This window comes from Mycteria americana, assembly GCF_035582795.1.
Source record: "Mycteria americana isolate JAX WOST 10 ecotype Jacksonville Zoo and Gardens chromosome W unlocalized genomic scaffold, USCA_MyAme_1.0 Scaffold_33, whole genome shotgun sequence".
NCBI classification, from domain to species: Eukaryota; Metazoa; Chordata; class Aves; order Ciconiiformes; family Ciconiidae; genus Mycteria; species Mycteria americana.
The window spans coordinates 1,311,329-1,331,281 of NW_027445439.1; the positions used below are offsets into that span (position 1 = coordinate 1,311,329).

At 45.3% G+C, this 19,953-nt stretch overlaps 1 protein-coding gene across 7 annotated transcripts in view; it reads left to right on the forward strand.

Moving 5' to 3' along the window:
* Window positions 1-19,953, forward strand: part of LOC142403079 (protein Hook homolog 3-like) — a 131,847-nt gene that overhangs the window by 27,549 nt on the left and 84,345 nt on the right. For 6 of the 7 annotated variants that reach the window (XM_075489229.1, XM_075489234.1, XM_075489228.1 and 3 more), the window contains exon 3: window positions 16,222-16,294. The exons of the other annotated variant lie outside the window; for it this stretch is intronic. In XM_075489229.1, coding sequence (XP_075345344.1) covers window positions 16,222-16,294 — 73 coding nt within the window. The remainder of the gene's footprint in view (window positions 1-16,221; window positions 16,295-19,953) is intronic. 7 annotated transcript variants of the gene reach the window in all.

A 19,953-nucleotide genomic window follows, 5' to 3' on the forward strand; every position in this document is an offset into this window, starting at 1 on the left:
TATGGTTTTCACTCGCCCGAAAGCCGTCGCCAGAAGGAATGTGGCGACTCAGACGGTGCTCCCACACAAACATACAGCTGTCCAGGTCTCCGGCTGCAGGGAGTGCCTGAGCCTTTCATTCATACCGGAGGGCAGCAGAGACAACAACTGTTTTCAGTGTGACCAGGTGGATGATCTGCTCAGCCTGGTGGCAGAGGTGAAAGAGGAAGTGGAAAGGTTAAGGAGTATCAGGGAGTGTGAGAGGCAGATAGATTGGTGGAGCCACACCCTACCATCCCTGAGGCCAAGGCAGCAGATGGAGGTTCCACAACAAGCAGAAGATCCCCTACCCTCTTGCCACCAAGCAGAAGGAGGGGACCTAGGAGACAGGGGGGGATGGAAAGAGGTCCCTGCTTGGGGTAGCTGGCAGACCCCCCGGCCTTCCTCACCTTCCCACTTGCCCTTACACAACAGATATGGGGCTCTGGAACTTGAGGGCCAGGCAAATGAGGATGTAGGTGAAGGTCCATCCAGGGGGTTGCCTAGGGTAAGCCAGCCAGCCCCACGTATTACGACTGCCTGTTAAGAAAAAAAGGAGGGTAATTGTTGTAGGCGATTCCCTTCTGAGGGGAACAGAGGGCCCAATATGCCGACCAGACCCAGCCCACAGGGAAGTCTGCTGCCTCCCTGGGGCCCGGGTTAGAGATGTTACTAGGAAACTCCCTGGTCTGGTACCGTCCTCTGATTATTACCCGCTATTGGTTATGCAGGTTGGCTATGATGAGGTTGCGGAGAGAAGTCCAAAAGCGATCAAAAGGGACTTCAGGGCACTGAGGCGATTGGTTGAGGGATCAGGAGCACAGGCAGTGTTTTCCTCAATCCCATCAGTGGCAGGGAAGAATACTGAAAGGAACAGGGAAACTCAGCTGCTCAACACGTGGCTCAGAGGCTGGTGCCATTGGTGGAACTTTGGTTTTTTTGATCATGGGGACGTTTACATGGCACCAGGCCTGCTGGTGACGGATGGAGTTCAGCTGTCTCAAAGGGGGAAAAGGATTCTCGCTCATGAGTTGGCGGGGCTCATCGAGAGGGCTTTAAACTAGGTTTGAAGGGGGAAGGGGATGTAACCAGGCTCACCAGAGAGGAGCCTAAGGGTGGCATGCCAATGTTGGGAGTGAAATCGATAGCCCAGCTCAAGTGCATCTACACCAATGTACGCAGCATGGGCAACAAACAGGAGGAGCTGGAAGCCATTGTGCAGCAGGAAAACTATGATATAGTTGCCATCACGGAAACGTGGTGGGATGACTCTCATGACTGGAGTGCTGCAATGGATGGCCATAAGCTCTTCAGAAGGGATAGGCAAGGAAGGAGAGGCGGTGGGGTGGCTCTGTATGTTAGAGAGTGTTTCGATTGTGTAGAACTCAGCGATTATGATGATAAGGTCGAGTGCTTATGGGTAAGGATGAGGGGGAAGGTCAACAAGGTAGATATCCTGCTGGGTGCCTGTTATAGACCACCCAACCAGGATGAAGAGGCAGATGAACTATTCTATAAGCAGCTGGGAGAAGCCTCACAATCGCTAGCCCTTGTTCTCGGGGGGGACTTCAACCTGCCGGATGTCTGCTGGAAATACAACACAGCAGAGAGGAAACAGTCTAGGAGGTTCCTGGAATGTGTGGAAGGTAACTTCCTGACACAGCTGGTGAGCCTACCAGGGGAGGTGCCTCGCTTGACCTGCTGTTTACAACCAGAGAAGGACTGGTGGGAGATGTGGTGGTTGGAGGCCGTCTTGGTCTTAGCGACCATGATATTACAGAGTTCTCGATTTGTGTTGAAGTAAGGAGGGGGGTGAGCAAAACCACGACCATGAACTTCCGGAGGGCAGACTTTGACCTGTTTAGGAGCCTGGTTGACAGAGTCCCTTGGGAGACAGTCCTGAAGGGCAAAGGAGTCCAGGAAGGCTGGGCATTCTTCAAGAAGGAAGTCTTAAAGATGCAGGAGCAGGCTGTCCCCATGTGCCGTAAGACGAACCGGCGGGGAAGACGACCGGCCTGGCTGAACAAGGAGCTTTTGCTGGGATTCAGGAGAGAAAGGAGAGTTTACCACTTTTGGAAGAAGGGGCAGGCAACTCAAGAAGAGTACAGGGATCTCGTCAAGTCATGCAGAGAGAAAATTAGAAAGGCAAAAGCCCAGCTAGAACTCAATCTGGCCACTGTTGTAAGAGATAATAAAAAATGTTTTTACAAATACATTAACAACAAAAAGAGAGCCAAGGAGAATCTCCTTCCTTCATTGCAGGGGGGAACATTGCCACCAAGGATGAGGAAAAGGCCGAGGTACTTAATGCCTTTTTTGCCTCAGTCTTTAATAGTCAGACCAGTCATCCCCAGGGTATTCAGCCCCCTGAGCTGGAAGACAGGGATGGAGAGCAGAATAAACCCCCCATAATCCAGGAGGAAGCAGTTAACGACCTGCTATGCCACCTGGACACTCACAAGTCTATTGGGCCGGATGGGATCCACCCGAGAGTACTGAGGGAGCTGGTAGAGGAGCTTGCCAAGCCACTCTCCATCATTTATCAGCAGTCCTGGTTAACAGGGGAGGTCTCAGATGACTGGAGGTTAGCAAATGTGACGCCCATCTACAAGAAGGGTTGGAAGGAGGATCCGGGGAACTACAGGCCTGTCAGCCTGACCTCGGTACCGGGAAAAATTATGGAGCGGTTCATCTTGAGTGCACTCAACAGGCATGTGCAGGCCAACCAGGGGATCAGGCCCAGCCAGCATGGGTTCATGAAAGGCAGGTCCTGCTTGACTAACCTGATCTCCTTCTAAGACTAGATGACCCGCCTAGTGGATGAGGGAAAGGCTGTGGATGTTATCTACCTGGACTTTAGTAAAGCCTTTGACACTGTCTCCCACAGCATTCTCGTGGAGAAGCTGGCGGCTCATGGCTTGGATGGGTGTACTCTTTGCTAGGTAGAAAACTGGCTGGATGGCTGAGCCCAGAGAGCTGCGGTGAACGGAGTTAAATCCATTTGGTGGCCGGTCACAAGTGGTGTTCCCCAGGGCTCAGTATTGGGGCCAGTCTTGTGTAATATCTTTATCCATGATCTCGATGAGGGGATTGAGTGCACCCTCAGTAAGTTTGCAGACGACACCAAGTTGTGCGGGAGTGTTGATCTGCTTGAGCATAGGAAGGCTGTACAGAGGGATCTGGACAGGCTGGATAGATGGGCCGAGGCCAATTGTATGAGGTTTAACAAGGCTAAGTGCTGGGTCCTGCACTTGGGCCACAACAACCCCATGCAATGCTACAGGCTTGGGGAAGAGTGGCTGGAAAGCTGCCCAGCAGAAAAGGACCTGGGGGTGTTGGTTGACAGCCGGCTGAACATGAGCCAGCAGTGTGCCCAGGTGGCCAAGAAAGGCAATGGCATTCTGGCTTGTATCAGAAATAGTGTGGCCAGCAGGACTAGGGAAGTGATCGTGCCCCTGTACTCAGCACTGGTGAGGCCGCACTTCAAATACTGTATTCATTTTTGGGCCCCTCACTACAAGAAGGACATTGATGTGCTGGAGCGTGTGCAGAGAAGGGCAACGAAGCTGGTGAAGGATCTGGAGAACAAGTCTTATGAGGAGTGGCTGAGGGAACTGGGATTGTTTAGTCTGGAGAAGCAGAGGCTCAGGGGAGACCTTATCGCTCTCTACAACGACCTGAAAGGAGGTTGTAGAGAGGTGGGTGTCGGTCTCTTCTCCCAAGTAACTAGCGATAGGACGAGAGGAAATGGCCTCAAGTTGCATCAGGAGACGTTTAGATTGGATATTAGGAAAAATTTCCTTACTGGAAGGGTTATCAAGCATTGGAACAGGCTGCCCAGAGAGGTGGTGGAGTCACCATCCCTGGAGGTATTTAAAAGACATGTAGACGTGGCACTTTGGGACATGGTTTAGTAGGCATGGAGGTGTTGGGTTGACGGTTGGACTAGATGATCTTAGAGGTCTTTTCCAACCTTAATGATTCTATGATTTCTATGATTTGACTGGCTGGGGTCAGTCTACTACAATAATAAATCCATTTTTGTAAAAGTCAGAAAAGCAGATTAATCTCTCCAGTGAGAATTCCAAAAAAGGGATGAGTGTAATTATAAATGAACATGAATCAGGCAAAGCATTGGATAGAAGTCTGAGGATGTTGGGCTTGTTAATTTCTTGCACTGATCCTGTGATCTGGGCATATTTCTGTAGAACATGGCTAGTATTACAAGCAAATTGTCAGTTGAGAAGTATAAACTTCCTGTTCTTTCCATTTCTTTACTTCCACCATCATGGAAAGGGTCTACTAGGTGCTTATCACGGCAGGTTACTGTAGAAACAAAGACAAAACTAGGACAGTAGTTTACGGCAAGGGGCAGTTTCAGAGGGATTCTTAGTTCAGAGAAAGAACCATAAGATTTGTTGGCAATGAAAGAAGAAGTGGAAGAAAATCACTTGCTCATCAGATGATAGAACAGCCATCCCTTGTGTTAAGTGGCTAGGAAGGATCAGGAGCTCCTTTGATCTTGAAAGTATGTTGGTTTTGCTATTTTTTTTTCTAGGATAAGATGTTATCCCAAGTATATGAGGACCATCTGTATGAAAACATGTAGCAGAACTTCTCTGTAATAAAGCTACTGAATGAGACTGCGGAAAAGGGTACTTAGAGGGAGTTATTGACACCTTCAGAAGCTTTTCACCAATGTAGAACATGCTAAAATATGGTATAAACATGATGAAAGCAAGCAAGAGCATTTTTACCTACAGATACAGGTGTCACTAAATAAAAATCCTGAAGGACACTTTTTTCCTTTTATCTTAAAACCATCATCTTTGAAATTCAGGTTAAAGTACTAATGAATTGGATTCTCCAGTGCTAAGTTTATTTTATCTGAAAATATCAGCCTTCATTTTGGAGCTGAATTTTTTTTTTTATTCCTAATGATGTAGACTTCACTTGAACCTTCAAATGTGAAGGCTACCATTCACTTTGATTAAAACAGGGAAGAAATGCAGTAAAATTAGTATGCTTGTATACCATCAAAACTGTTGATTCTTGTAGGGAATGCAGTACTTTAAAAGTAAAGAGTAAAGATTGGAGACAAAGCATAATGCTTATGGATTGCATATGAGTGGGCTGTCTGGCTAAAAATGTGCAGCTTGTGATGTTTCTAGCAGAAGTGCCATAGATTATTACCTGGATAAGTTATATTTTTCTTCATGATGTGGTGGGTTTTTTTCTTTACTGTAATGTTATTCATCAGTGTCATTATTTCTTACTCATCTATTGGTGTCAGTGGAAAAGAATAATTCTCTGTTATACAGTAGAGTACTAACTTTTCTCCTTTCTTCCATCTCTGGAGACTGTTTAGTATCTAGATATCTTTGGGTACTTTTTGCTTTATCAACTCCACTGGAATTGGTAGATATACAAGATGGCATATATTTTCATTTGTGTCGTCTACTTATCTTGCCCCACTCAATTAATGACTAAGTGTTATACAGTGTAGCATAGCTTGTGTGTGTTAATATGTGCAGAATATAAAAACAGGACTCTTATATCCCTAGTGGAGGGATATATTTTGGGGGTTTGGGGGGATTGTTTGGGTAACTTCCCTTTTTTTTTGCCATGTATTACACTCAGTCCCTCCCAATCCCTTCGGCGAGGCAACAGGCAGCACAGGAAGTTGGGGTCAGTGCATACTGGTTTGGTTTTGCTGCTCATTTCTTCTTACTTACTCATTTCCTTTGCTCCAGAGTGAGTATTCTACAGGCCACAGTCCCTTTTGGGGTGTGCCTGCTCTGGTGTGACTTATCCATGGGCTGCAATCCTCTCAGAGGTACCTCCTTCGGCATGGAGCACCTCCTTCCAAGAGTGCATCTCCCGCCATGTCCTCAACAATGTCCCCTTCTATGCGTCTCCTCTGTTTCATTTCTCCAAATGCATCTCTTCACGTTTCTCCTCATGTGTCCCCTTATGGGTGTCCTCCTGTGTCTCCTCTCACGTCTCCTTTTTGTGCCTCCTCACATCTACATCTTTTCCTTTTGTGTCTCCTTTAGTGCATCTTCACATGCCATCTCCTGCCTCTAGTAGCTGCTGCTCTTTCTTAAATATGTTTGAGCAGAGGTGCCATGTGCTCCTTTGACTGGTTGAAGTTTTGGCACAAGGTAGGTTGTTCACATCCGTTTCAGAGCTGGCTGGAACTAGCTGTGATTGGCACAGGGCAGTTCATGGCTTCTTCCCACACAGAGCACCCCTGCAGTCCCCTGCTGCCCAAACCCTGCCAATTATGCCCAATACACCATTTTTTAATACTTCTATTCTAAGTTTTTGATTGTTGATTTGGCCCATCGGTTTGATTATAAAGAAAAAGCATTGTTGTTGGTGTTAATTCTCATGATCTGAACTTTAGAACTTTTGAGAAGAGAACAGAAATTTTGACAGTTGCATTAGGAACAATACTGAGGTGACTTCTCAACAGTGGAAGAAAGTATGATTGTTTTAGACTTGCTTGGTGATTACCCTCTTACAGCTCTTTCAGAGATTTGCTGGCATTGTACTTTCTCTAGACGTTTCTAGCTATTATTTAATCTGACATTGAGGTGCTGTAAAGAGAATTGTTGTCGGCACTTTTCTGACTACTGTTATGTGTGAATTACTTTGAATGGATTGTTTATCAGCTGTTAGTCCTTCTGTCCTTCATGAAGACCAGATGGGACACTCACCTTTAACTTAATTGCATTCCAAAGAGCCTTCCAAAAATGAATGTCCAGAGAGCTAAATAAAAGTGTAGGCAATCCATGACTTCTGTCAAGAAGAAAGTGAAGGTAGACTGATGATCTCTGTATCAGTCATTGCTGCTGTAGCTAAGAAAAGCTTTTTAATCACTGTTGAAATATAGGACTCCAAGGGTGAACTGAATTGGTGCTGAACCCTAAATTTTACATTTTTCCTCAACTGATGCCTTCCTTGTTGAATATTGCATATACAGTGTTAGCCATCTAGTTCCTCCAAGTAAATGTCTCCTTGTGGGTATTTCCGTGTTGTTTTCCATCTTGCTTTTCAGACTAGTTTTTTTTATAATGAAAATATAAGGCCAAGAATTGACATAATCATGGCATTGCAGCCTTGAAGCAGCTGAAAATGTTTGTGACCTACCATAGCCTTTAAGGATGATAAGATGAGGCCACTAAGAAAGTCCTCTTTGTCTTCTTTGCCAGTGAAGCACAGATAATTATGTCCACTTGGTGTCTCTCTGGAGAATATGTTGCCTCGTTGTAAAATAACTCCCGAAACACACAAAGTATGTTTAGAGAGGAGACATTGCTTTATTCTGCGCAGGGTGCAAGGTGGAAAATTTCCACAAATCGAGCACACCTATTGCAATTCTTTTTCAGTATTTATACATAAAAGTTAACACACCATGCCTATCTAATACATAATCATTAGACTAACTAAGCATCCTCTTCTTCCATTGGTCTGTATTTTCTCTGCTTCGATTTAAGGTCACAGTATGATTTTAATTCACTGCGCATGTTCACAAGGAGTGGGGGGGGTAGTCCTTTTGTCCCCCAATTGGGTCGGTGGTCGCGATCTCCCCCTGCCACCTTTACCTTTCCCCTAGTTACTGTTATTCCTGTTGTTTTCATGGTTGTTGTGGTGTCCTTTTATCTTTACGGCTCTCCCGGTAAGAGGATGTTCCCGTTATTGGTCTTTGAAGGGTTACAGCTTCGCATTCTTTTAGGACAAACATAGTCTTGTTAGTAAAATATGCAGTGCCCGTACCCTCTTATCTAGCTTAGGCATTATCTATTACCTTGAAGATTCTACAATTCTCAGTGTCTTGTATGCTAGTTTCTATTTCTAACTGTCTATGATTCTCACACTCTAGTATGCTAATTTCTATTCTAACTGTGATCCCTTCTTAACTACTACTAACTCTTATACTGTTTCTTTTATACTATTTCTATTACTATTTCTATTTTATTCTAAAATATTCTAAAATACATACTCATATACTAAAATATTTTAAAATGCATACTCATATATACACGATTCAAGGTGACAAATACAGCAGTAAATTTAATAGTGTTTGGCAGCAACATGTGATAGTTTAAGTTCAGAAATTAGAATTACTTTTTGTGATACCGTCCTGGTTTCGGCTGGGATAGAGTTAATTTTCTTTCTAGTAGCCGGTATAGTGCTGTGCTTTGGATTTTAGTATAAGAATAATATTGATAACACGCTGATGTTTTGGCTGTCGCTAAGCGGTGTTTACATTGGTCAAGGATTCTTCCCCCCCTTCAGCTCCCCATGCTCTGCCAGGTGCCCAAGAAATGGGAGGGGGCACAGCCAGGATAGTTGATCCAAACTGACCAAAGGGCTATTCCATACCATATGATGTCATGCTCAGTATATAAACTGGGGGGAGTTGGCCGGGGGGTAGCGATCATTGCTCGGGGACTGGCTGGGCGTCGGTTGGCGGGTGGTGAGCGGTTGTAATTTTTTTTTTATATATATTTTCTTATTTTTCCCCTCCCTTGGGTTTTGTTCCTCTCTCTCTCTCATTGTTTTTTTCCCTCTCATTATAATTAATTATTATTATTACTATTATTTTGTTCCAATTATTAAACTGTTATTATCTCAACCCACGAGTTTTCTTACTTTTGCTCTTTCGATTCTCTCCCCCATCCCACGGGGAGGGGGGGGGAAGTGAGCGAGCGGCTGCGTGGTGCTTGGCTGCCGGCTGGGGCTAAACCACGACAGTCCTTTTTGGCGCCCAACGTGGGGCTCGAAGGGTTTGAGATAATAACAGATTAACCAGAGCGTATTAAGGAATTTAGATCTGTTAGTAGTTGTGGGACGTGATATTGATCCATTTGTTCCTAGCATTGGTTTACCTGATCTGCACCATGCTCATTTCTTTGCCGTACATGTTAAAGATCGGTGTTGGTTTTTGCAGTTTGCTGTGGTCTGCTTTAATTGGTACTGTTTTGCCTGTGAGATTTGTTATTAAAACAGTGACCTTGTGTTTATTTTGGTATCTAAGTGCTGTACTGAAACCGTTACTGTATGTCGGGTATCATCTTATGGAGACAATTGGCAATTATACTTCTTCCTCTGAGAGGCTTTTTATGGAGGAAATGCAGAATTGTACCTTCACTACTTTCTTCTACAATGCTTCCTCCTTCATTACAGTAACTTTTCAGTATTTTGAACAACCTTGGGTAGTAAAGATACTTGTATTGGTATTGTTTGGGAATATTGTTTCGATCTTGTCCAGGGCGAGTAAGCAATTTAAGAATATCATCCAGAGATCTGCCCCAAGGCTGGATAGTTATGAGTGGCAGGGTGTGTGGCATAGCATGGGCAAATGCCTAGGGCGGTGGGCACCTCCAGTGTTTTGGAACTTCACCCCTGAACAAGTGCTGAATCCGGAAAAATTAGTAGAATATTTGGAAGAAGTATGCTGTGACTCTGGCAATTCTAAGGAGATACAAATCACTGCAATGTGCTGGGGTCTGGCCCATGCCTACCGAGCCCTGTTTAACGCTACTCAGAACCCTCAAGGATCTGGTGACAAAACAACAGGCACTCCGGCTGCTCCAGCCCCCCTGCAACAGGCACTCCGGCTGCTCCAGCCCCCCCTGCGACAGGCACTCCGGCTGTTCAGATTCCCCCTGTGACAGGCACTGCGGCTGTTCCGATTCCCCCTGCAACAGGCACTGCGGCTGCAGCTGCACCGAACAACTCTGTTACAAGCATTGCGGTTCAAACAGGGAACGAACCCGTGTCAGTATCAGTCGCCCCTATACATAAAAAGAAATCCTGGAAGCAAAAGTCAGCTCGTTTAGAAAGGGAAGATGAAGGAGCAGGGCCATCACAGGGAGAGGAAGAGGAAGAACTCGTAAATGAGACCGAAACTACCCGATCCCTATCCCTGAGTGAGCTGCGAGATATGCGAAAAGATTTCAGCCGTCATCCAGGGGAGCACATTGCCACCTGGCTGCTCCGATGCTGGGATAGCAGGGCCAATAGCCTGGAATTAGAGGGTAAGGAAGCCAAGCAGCTGGGATCCCTTTCTAGGGAAGGGGGCATTGACAAAGCGATTGGAAAAGGGGAACCAGCCCGCAGCCTCTGGAGGCGACTCCTGTCAGCTATAAGAGAAAGATATCCCTTCAAGGAAGATGTTGTATACCGCTCTGGGAAATGGACCACCATGGAGAAAGGTATCCAGTACCTGAGGGAATTAGCTGTGCTGGAAGTGATTTATGGTGACCTGAACGACGTGCGGTCACCCATAGATCCAGACGAGGTCCAGTGCACAAGACCCATGTGGCGGCAGTTGGTACGAAACGCACCACCGTCGTGTGCCAACTCACTGGCAATACTGACCTGGAAAGATCGAGACGGTCCAACAGTGAATGAAGCTGCTAGTAACCTCCGAGAATACGAAGAAAGTATCTCTTCCTCCTTTGTCTCAGCTGTGCGGGAACTGTCCCAGGAGTTCAAACGGTTCAAAGAGGATTTGTCCTTCTCCCTACCTATACGGACCAGTGTCTCAGCTATTAGGAGTCAGCGTTCTTCTGCTCAAGAGAGAGGATATAGAGGGTACACACCACGGGGCACCCTATGGTTTTACTTGCGTGACCACGGAGAGGACATGAGGAAGTGGGATGGAAAACCTACCTCCACCCTAGAGGCACAGGTACATGAGTTGCAAGGAAAAACAATCACCAAAGGGAGTTCTTCCAGGAAAATTGCTGCTCTGGTTTCCAGTGGACAGTTCCCCAGACAGAGTAAGAGGGCTGATTTTACTCCTGATTTTAATGAAGAAATTCCTGACTCATATACACAAGAAAAGGGTAATGAATATTATGACCAGGATTAGGGCGGCCCTGGCTCCAGCCAGGTGGAGGAAAGGGATAACCGGGTTTACTGGACTGTGTGGATTCGATGGCCTGGCACATCAGACCCACAGGAGTATAAAGCTCTTGTAGACACCGGTGTACAGTGTACCCTGATGCCATCAAGCTATATAGGGGCAGAACCCATCTGTATTTGTGGAGTGACAGGGGGATCCCAACTGCTGACTGTATTGGAGGCCGAAGTGAGCCTAACTGGGAATGAGTGGCAAAAGCACCCCATTGTGACTGGCCCAGAAGCTCCGTGCATCCTTGGCATAGACTACCTCAGGAGAGGGTATTTCAAGGACCCAAAAGGGTACGAGTGGGCTTTTGGTATAGCTGCCTTGGAGACGGAAGAAATTAAACAGCTGTCTGCCTTGCCCGGTCTTTCAGAGGACCCTTCTGTTGTGGGGTTGCTGCGGGTCAAAGAACAACAGGTGCCAATCGCTACCACAACAGTGCACCGGAGGCAATATCGCACCAACCGAGACTCCCTGAGTCCCATCCATGAGCTGATTTGTCAACTGGAGAGCCAAGGAGTGATCAGTAAGACTCGTTCACCTTTTAACAGTCCTATATGGCCAGTGAGAAAGTCTAATGGAGAGTGGAGACTAACAGTAGACTATCGTGGCCTGAATGAAGTCACGCCATGGCTGAGTGCTGCCGTGCCGGACATGCTGGAACTGCAATACGAACTGGAGGCAAAAGCCGCCAAATGGTATGCTACAATTGATATTGCTAATGCGTTTTTCTCAATCCCTTTGGCAGCAGAGTGCAGGCCACAGTTTGCTTTCACTTGGAGGGGCGTTCAGTACACTTGGAATCGACTGCCCCAGGGGTGGAAACACAGCCCTACCATTTGCCATGGACTGATTCAGACTGCATTGGAACAGGGCGAAGCTCCAGAGCATCTGCAATATATTGATGACATTATCGTGTGGGGCAATACAGCAGAGGAAGTTTTTGAGAAAGGGAAGAAAATAGTCCAGATCCTCCTGAAAGCCGGTTTTGCCATAAAACAAAGTAAGGTCAAGGGACCTGCACAGGAAATCCAGTTTTTAGGAATAAAATAGCAGATGGACGTCACCAGATCCCAATGGATGTGATTAACAAAATAACAGCCATGTCTCCACCAACTAGCAAAAAGGAAACACAAGCTTTCTTAGGCGTTGTGGGTTTTTGGAGAATGCATATTCCAAATTACAGTCTGATCGTAAGCCCTCTCTACCAAGTGACCCGGAAGAAGAACGATTTTAAATGGGGCCCTGAGCAACGACAAGCCTTTGAACAAATTAAACGGGAGATAGTTCATGCAGTAGCCCTTGGGCCAGTCCGGGCAGGGCAAGACGTAAAAAAAGTGCTCTGCACCGCAGCCAGGGAGAATGGCCCTACCTGGAGCCTCTGGCAGAAAGCACCAGGGGAGACTCGAGGTCGACCCCTAGGGTTTTGGAGTCAGGGATACAGAGGATCCGAGGCCCGCTATACTCCAACGGAAAAAGAGATATTGGCAGCATATGAAGGGATTCGAGCTGCTTCAGAAGTGGTTGGTACGGAAGCACAACTCCTCTTGGCACCTCGACTGCCGGTGCTGGGTTGGATGTTCAAAGGGAGGGTCCCCTCTACACATCATGCAACTGATGCTACGTGGAGTAAGTGGGTTGCACTGATCACACAACGGGCTCGGATAGGAAACCCCAATCGCCCAGGAATCTTGGAAGTAATTATGGACTGGCCGGAAGGCAAAGATTTCGGAATATCGCCAGAGGAGGAGGTGACGCGTGCTGAGGAGGCCCCACTGTACAATAAACTACCAGAAAATGAGAAGCAATATGCCCTGTTCACTGATGGGTCCTGTCGTATTGTAGGAAAGCATCGGAGGTGGAAGGCTGCTGTATGGAGTCCTATACGACAAGTGGTAGAAACTGCTGCAGGAGATGGTGAATCAAGCCAATTTGCAGAAGTTAAAGCCATTCAGCTGGCTTTAGACATTGCTGAATGAGAAAAGTGGCCAGTGCTCTATCTCTGTACTGATTCATGGATGGTGGCAAATGCCCTGTGGTGGTGGTTGCAGCAATGGAAGCAGAACAATTGGCAGCGCAGAGGCAAACCCATCTGGGCTGCAGCACTGTGGCAAGATATTGCTGCCCGAGTAGAGAACCTGGTTGTAAAAGTACGTCACGTAGATGCTCACGTACCCAAGAGTCAGGCCACTGAGGAACATCACAACAACCAGCAGGTGGATAGGGCTGCTAAGATTGAAGTGGCTCAAGTGGATCTGGACTGGCAACATAAGGGTGAATTATTTATAGCTCGATGGGCCCATGACACCTCAGGCCATCAAGGAAGAGATGCAACATATAGATGGGCTCGTGATCGAGGGGTGGACTTAACCATGGACACTATTGCACAGGTTATCCATGAATGTGAAACATGCGCTGCAATTAAACAAGCCAAGCGGTTAAAGCCTCTGTGGTATGGAGGGCGATGGCTGAAATATCAATATGGGGAGGCCTGGCAGATCGATTATATCACGCTCCCACAAACCCGCCAAGGCAAGCGCTATGTGCTCACCATGGTGGAAGCAACCACCGGATGGCTGGAAATGTATCCTGTGCCCCATGCCACTGCCCGGAACACTATCTTGGGCCTTGAAAACAAGTCCTATGGCGACATGGCACCCCAGAGAGAATTGAGTCAGACAACGGGACTCATTTCCGAAACAACCTCATAGACACCTGGGCCAAAGGGCATGGCATTGAGTGGGTATATCACATCCCCTATCACACATCAGCCTCTGGGAAAATCGAACGATACAATGGACTGTTAAAAACTACACTGAGAGCAATGGGTGCTGGGACGTTCAAACATTGGGATACACATTTAGCAAAGGCCACCTGGTTAGTTAACACTAGAGGATCTGTCAATCGACCTGGCCCTGCCCAATCAAAACTTTTACGCACTGTAGAAGGGGATAAGGTCCCTGTAGTGCACATAAAAAACATGCTGGGGAAGACAGTCTGGGTTACTCCTGCCTCGGGCAAAGGCAAGCCCATTCGTGGGATTGCTTTTGCTCAAGGACCCGGGTGCACTTGGTGGGTGATGCGAAAGGATGGGGAAGTCAGATGTGTACCTCAAGGGGATTTGATTTTGGGTGAGAATAGCCAATGCTCTAAATGGTATGATGTTAACTGCTATATAATACTGTGTGTCATCACTTGTATGATTACTATACACCATATCAATGGTATTTCAATAAGGATCACCCAGATTAGTGAAGAATGAACTTCGATGAAAGCAAGCAAAGTGCAATGGTGATGGAACCAGAACTGGCTTCAGCATGCAACAACCCAACACCACACACCACCTCTTCTGCCATGAAGGACTATTATGACAGATGGAGCCCAAAGTCATGGACTAAATGAACTTAATAAACATTTTAGAAGGATGGCCCATAGACCAAGGGAATGATAACTGTGTGTACATATATAGATATACATACCAAGAGACAGGAAAAGTGGTGGTGATTAATTGTATTAGAAAAGGTAGAACCTGGGCATGACATAAATGGTATAGAATAAGGAGTGGATACTGTCCTGGTTTCGGCTGGGATAGAGTTAATTTTCTTTCTAGTAGCCGGTATAGTGCTGTGCTTTGGATTTTAGTATAAGAATAATATTGATAACACGCTGATGTTTTGGCTGTCGCTAAGCGGTGTTTACATTGGTCAAGGATTCTTCCCCCCCTTCAGCTCCCCATGCTCTGCCAGGTGCCCAAGAAATGGGAGGGGGCACAGCCAGGATAGTTGATCCAAACTGACCAAAGGGCTGTTCCATACCATATGATGTCATGCCCAGTATATAAACTGGGGGGAGTTGGCCGGGGGCTAGTGATCATTGCTCGGGGACTGGCTGGGCATCGGTCGGCGGGTGGTGCGCGGTTGTAATTTTTTTTTTATATATATTTTCTTATTTTTCCCCTCCCTTGGGTTTTGTTCCTCTCTCTCTCTCATTGTTTTTTTCCCTCTCATTATAATTAATTATTATTATTACTATTATTTTGTTCCAATTATTAACTGTTATTATCTCAACCCACGAGTTTTCTTACTTTTGCTCTTTCGATTCTCTCCCCCATCCCACGGGGAGGGGGGGGGAAGTGAGCGAGCGGCTGCGTGGTGCTTGGCTGCCGGCTGGGGCTAAACCACGACAGAAACTGAAGTCTGGAGATTAACTACTACATTGACTCTCAAGAGCCTTACCCTTTCAAAAAATGCCATTCTTTTTTGGACTGTAGTGACTATTTTTCATCTGAAATATGAGTCTTTCCTTATGTTGGCATATTGCTTTAATACCACTTATTTTTAATGCCTTATCTCTCTTTAGTTCTGATCATAACACTGTCTAAAATCTGTGTTGTAGAATGGAAAATATTACTTCAGTGAACATTAGGAAATGTTACCCTTTTAGATAATCTTGTCTCTGAATTGTGGGGCAAGAGGGAGGGAGTGATAGTTGTCATGAATAAGTAGCTCACGGAAGATGTGCAAGAGAGGAAGGAGGTTTATAGAAATAGCAGCATACTATACAAGCAATAGGTGTTCTCTTTTTCTGTGTCTATCTTGATTGCTTCATCACAGTGCAGAAGATGGAAAATTCTTTAAAGAAAGGTCATGTCAAATCTTTCTGTGAAGAATTGCCTTGAAGAAATATTTGGAAAAACTGTGATGTTTGCTAGAAAGTATAACAGATAAGTATGTTCTCAGTAGCAAATACTTAATTCCAGTGCTGCTTTTAACATTTTTGAGTTTATGAAGGCAGAATATTTTGTTCACTCTCAAGCTTTCCTGTTTGAGTGTTGCAGCCAGCATCTAGCAATGGTAATTCTTGATGTGTGGAAAAAAACCCTTAATTTTACTAATGTTTTCAAGTGTTGCAAACATGGTAGTTTCCCCTGAGAGTTTAAGCCCCAGCATTAGGTGATAATCTGTAACATTAAGAAAGGAACACTTTCAACTTGCAGACATGGAAGAAATTTGCAAGATGCTTTCCAAGTGTTGCAGTTTCTTCAAAAGGAAGGAGGAAACTGTCCTTAACTACCCATAGCATGCAGATAAAGTTGGGATATGAGCAGGGTGTAAATACTTAGATAAATGAATAATAGCAGGATTCTGAACTTCTGTATACTGACCATGTCTATATAGGTAGTCACTTAAATCTGCCTAAAATAGATGTTGAGTCACTAAAGTATCAGTACTTGAAATTTGTGTTCTTAACAAATGTTCTAACTTTTTATGTATTTTCAGAGATCCAACTTACTTTGATGAAAACTGGTTAAACAGAATCAAAACAGAAGTAGGAGATAATTGGAGGCTAAAGGTATTTGGTTTGTTGTGCTTGCCTGCAAATCTGTTTATCAGTTCTTAGTACAATACTGTTTGTGCTTAAATAATAATGTATTTTTAAATTACCACTTTGCTTTATAATAATATATAGAGTATAGTGAATGTAAGATAATTTTAGTTTTGTTACATTATTATTATTATCCTGTATTTTAATGAAGAAAAAACAAACAAAAGTTGAGTTTGTAAATAAGTTTCAATAACTTAAGATAAAAAAAATCTTAAAATAAATTGTATGTTTAAGTTAACATTTGAGCAACTGAGAAGTGTGAATAAAGGGATTTACTCTTTATTGCAAAGTGTGAAAATAATTACTCTTTCAAAAAAAGTTTGTGCTCTGAGAAATGACTGCATAAAAATAGCAAAGTAATAAGTAATTTATATGCATAAAAAAGCAAAATGATGTTTCTTTTTACTTTGACAGCTCTGCAAAATTATTGAGCTGTAGAGGAGAAAGTGGTGCTCTTCTGTTTTGTGTGTAATCAGCATGTATGTTAACAACACTGTATTTGCTAGATCATTTCTGCCACCTGGTATGCTAGTACCTTTTCTTGATTCTTTCTTACGCAAACCTTCAAGGCAGTAGAAGTTTTGCTGGTGTAATTAAGGAACATTTGGGCTTAAAACTTGAAAGAACACAGTTAGCCATTTATATGTCAGTGTAGCTTTAGGTAAAAAGTAAATTCAAATGTACACTGACCACATTTGATGGGAAAATCAGGATATATGTGACTTCCTAAAATGCCATTTCCAACTTAGTTTCCTGGGGAGACAATACTGGCATGGTTTGTCTGTCAGTTCATGCATTCCATAAATTTACCTTGTTCTGGTGTGCAAAAGCCTTTCTGAACCTGTTTCAGCCATGTTTGGCAAAGGGCTTAGAATTCTGAGATATTTTAGTTCTTACAGGCTTATGAACACCAGTGGCTTAATAGAGAAGATGCACAAATAAGTGCCTTATGATGAAAAGGTAGGGAGAACTTCTGTTGTACATGTTTTGGTTTGGCCAACAGACCTGTCAGTATTGTGTGCACTGCCTGGCCAGTCACGTGTAACTGAACTTATGTATAGCATGTACTGTCTCTTCACTAATGGGGTTGCCAGCAGAAGTGAGGGGAAACTGATGAGGCAGTATGGGTGGACTGGGGGACAAGGGACATTCCTCCCAACACCAGCTCTGTTGGTTCTGCTGCTCATAGAGCAGTATATTTCAAGTAACTGACAGCTTGTTGAGGCATATTCTTGTTGCTAGATAGAGTCACTCTCTGTATCTAACACCACATGGTGTAATAGTCAACCATTTGTATGAGCTGTCAGTATTACAAACCAAATAAAGGATCCAGCAATCCAGCCTAGAATAGAAAATGGGTGAAAAGGCAGAATGTGCAGGGGTTGTTGTCCCACTTTTCTGATACCTACCCTTTGACCAGTAATCTTGGCACCATTGACACAACTATTTAGAAAAATACTCAATTGTAAACTTTGATTGAATGTTCTTGTCTATAGAGAATTATGGAAGAATACATGTATATATGGCTCACTTCTCTCCCCCCCGCGCCCCCCCCCACCATTGTAAGTTATCTTTCTATTCAGTTAGTTACTTGTTTTACTTGCTGATAACTGCAAGGACACTGTCTTATTAAAAGTATTGTTCAGTAACTATACTGCATTGGGTTTACATGGCAAGGTTTTGGTAGTGGGGGGGATTGTAGGGGTGGCTTCTGTGAGAAGACACCAGAAGCTGCCCCCATGTTGGACAGAGCCAGTTCCAGATGGCTCCAAAATGGACTCGCCGCTGGCCAAAGCTGAACCAATTAGCGATGGTGGTAGCACCTCTGTGATAACATATTTAAGAAGGGGGAAAGTAATGCTGCGCAGCACCAACTGAGAGAGAGGAATGAGAATATATGAGAGAAACAACCCTGCAGACAACAAGGTCAGTGAAGAGGGAGGGGGAGGAGGTGCTCCAGGTGCCAGAGCAGAGATTTCCCCTGCAGCCCATGGAGGACCACACCAGAGCAGGTAGATGTGCCCTGAAGGAAAATGCAGCCTGTGGAGAGCCCATGCAGGAGCAGGCTCCTGGCAGGACCAGTGGCCCGTGGACAGGAGCCCACACAGGAGGTTTTCTGGCAGGACCTGTGGCCCATGGGGGACCCAGCTGGAGCAGTCCATATTTTTGTATCAAAAATAGCGTGGCCAGCAGGACTAGGGAAGTGATCGTGCCCCTGTACTCGGCACTGGTGAGGCCGCACTTCAAATACTGTGTTCAGTTTTGGGCCCCCCACTACAAGAGGGATATTGAGGTGCTGGAGCGTGTGCAGAGAAGGGCAACGAAGCTGGTGAAGGGTCTGGAGCAGAAGTCTTATGAGGAGCGGCTGAGGGAGCTGGGACTGTTTAGCCTGGAGAAAAGGAGGCTGAGGGGAGACCTTATTGCTCTCTACAACGACCTGAAAGGAGGTTGTAGAGAGGTGGGGGTCGGTCTCTTCTCCCAAGTAACAAGTGATAGGACAAGAGGAAATGGCCTCAAGTTGCACCAGGGGAGGTTTAGACTGGATATTAGGAAATTTTTCTTCACCGAGAGGGTTATCAAGCATTGGAACAGGCTGCCCAGGGAAGTGGTTGAGTCGCCATCCCTGGAGGTATTTAAAGGACGTTTGGATGAGGTGCTTAGGGACATGGTGTAGTGGTGGTCTTGGCAGTGTTAGGTTTACGGTTGGACTCGATGATCTTAAAGGTCTTTTCCAACCTATACGATTCTGTGATTCCTGAAGGACAGCACCCTGTGGAATGGACCCATGCTGGAGCAGTTCGTGAAGAACTGCATCCTGTGGGAAGGACCCATGTTGGAGAAGTTCGTGAAGGACTGTCTCCCATGGGTGGCACCCCACGCTGGAGCAGGGGAAGAGTGTGAGGAGGAAGGCGCGGCAGAGATGAAGTGTTATGACATGACTGCAACCCTTGTTCCCCGTCCCCCTATGTTGCTCAGGCAGAGGAGGAGGTAGAGAAGTTGGGAGTGAAGTTGAGCTTGGGAAGAAGGGAGGGGTGGCGGGAAGGTGTGTTTAGATTTGTTCTTATTTCTTTCTCATTATCCTACTCTGTTACAATTAACTAGCAATAAATGAAACTCATTTCCCCAAGTCGAGTCTGTTTTGCCCATGATGGTAATTGGTGGGTGATCTCCCTGTCCTTATCTTCACCCATGAGCTTTTGCATTGTATTTTCTCCCCCTGTCCTGTTGAGGAGGAGGAGTGATACAGCAGCGTGGTGAGTGCCTGGCAGCCAGCTAGTTTCAAATAAATCTGTAAAATCACAGGTCATTATAAGCTTGGTTTCATAGCAGACTTTGGCTTCAGTGACCTGAATAATGGATAGGATGGGACATAATAAGGGAAATGTTAGAACTCTAGGGACTGGCAGATATCGTGGTTTAACCCCAGTTGGGAACAAAGTACCACACAGCCGCTCAATCAGCCTCCCCCATCACCCGGTGGGATGGGAGAGAGAATCTGAAGGGCAAAAGTAAGAAAACTCATGGGCTGAGATAAGAACAGTTTAATAATTGAAATAAAATAAAATAATAATAACAATAAAAAAATGTAATGAAAAGGAAAACAATGAGAGAGGAACAAAACCCAA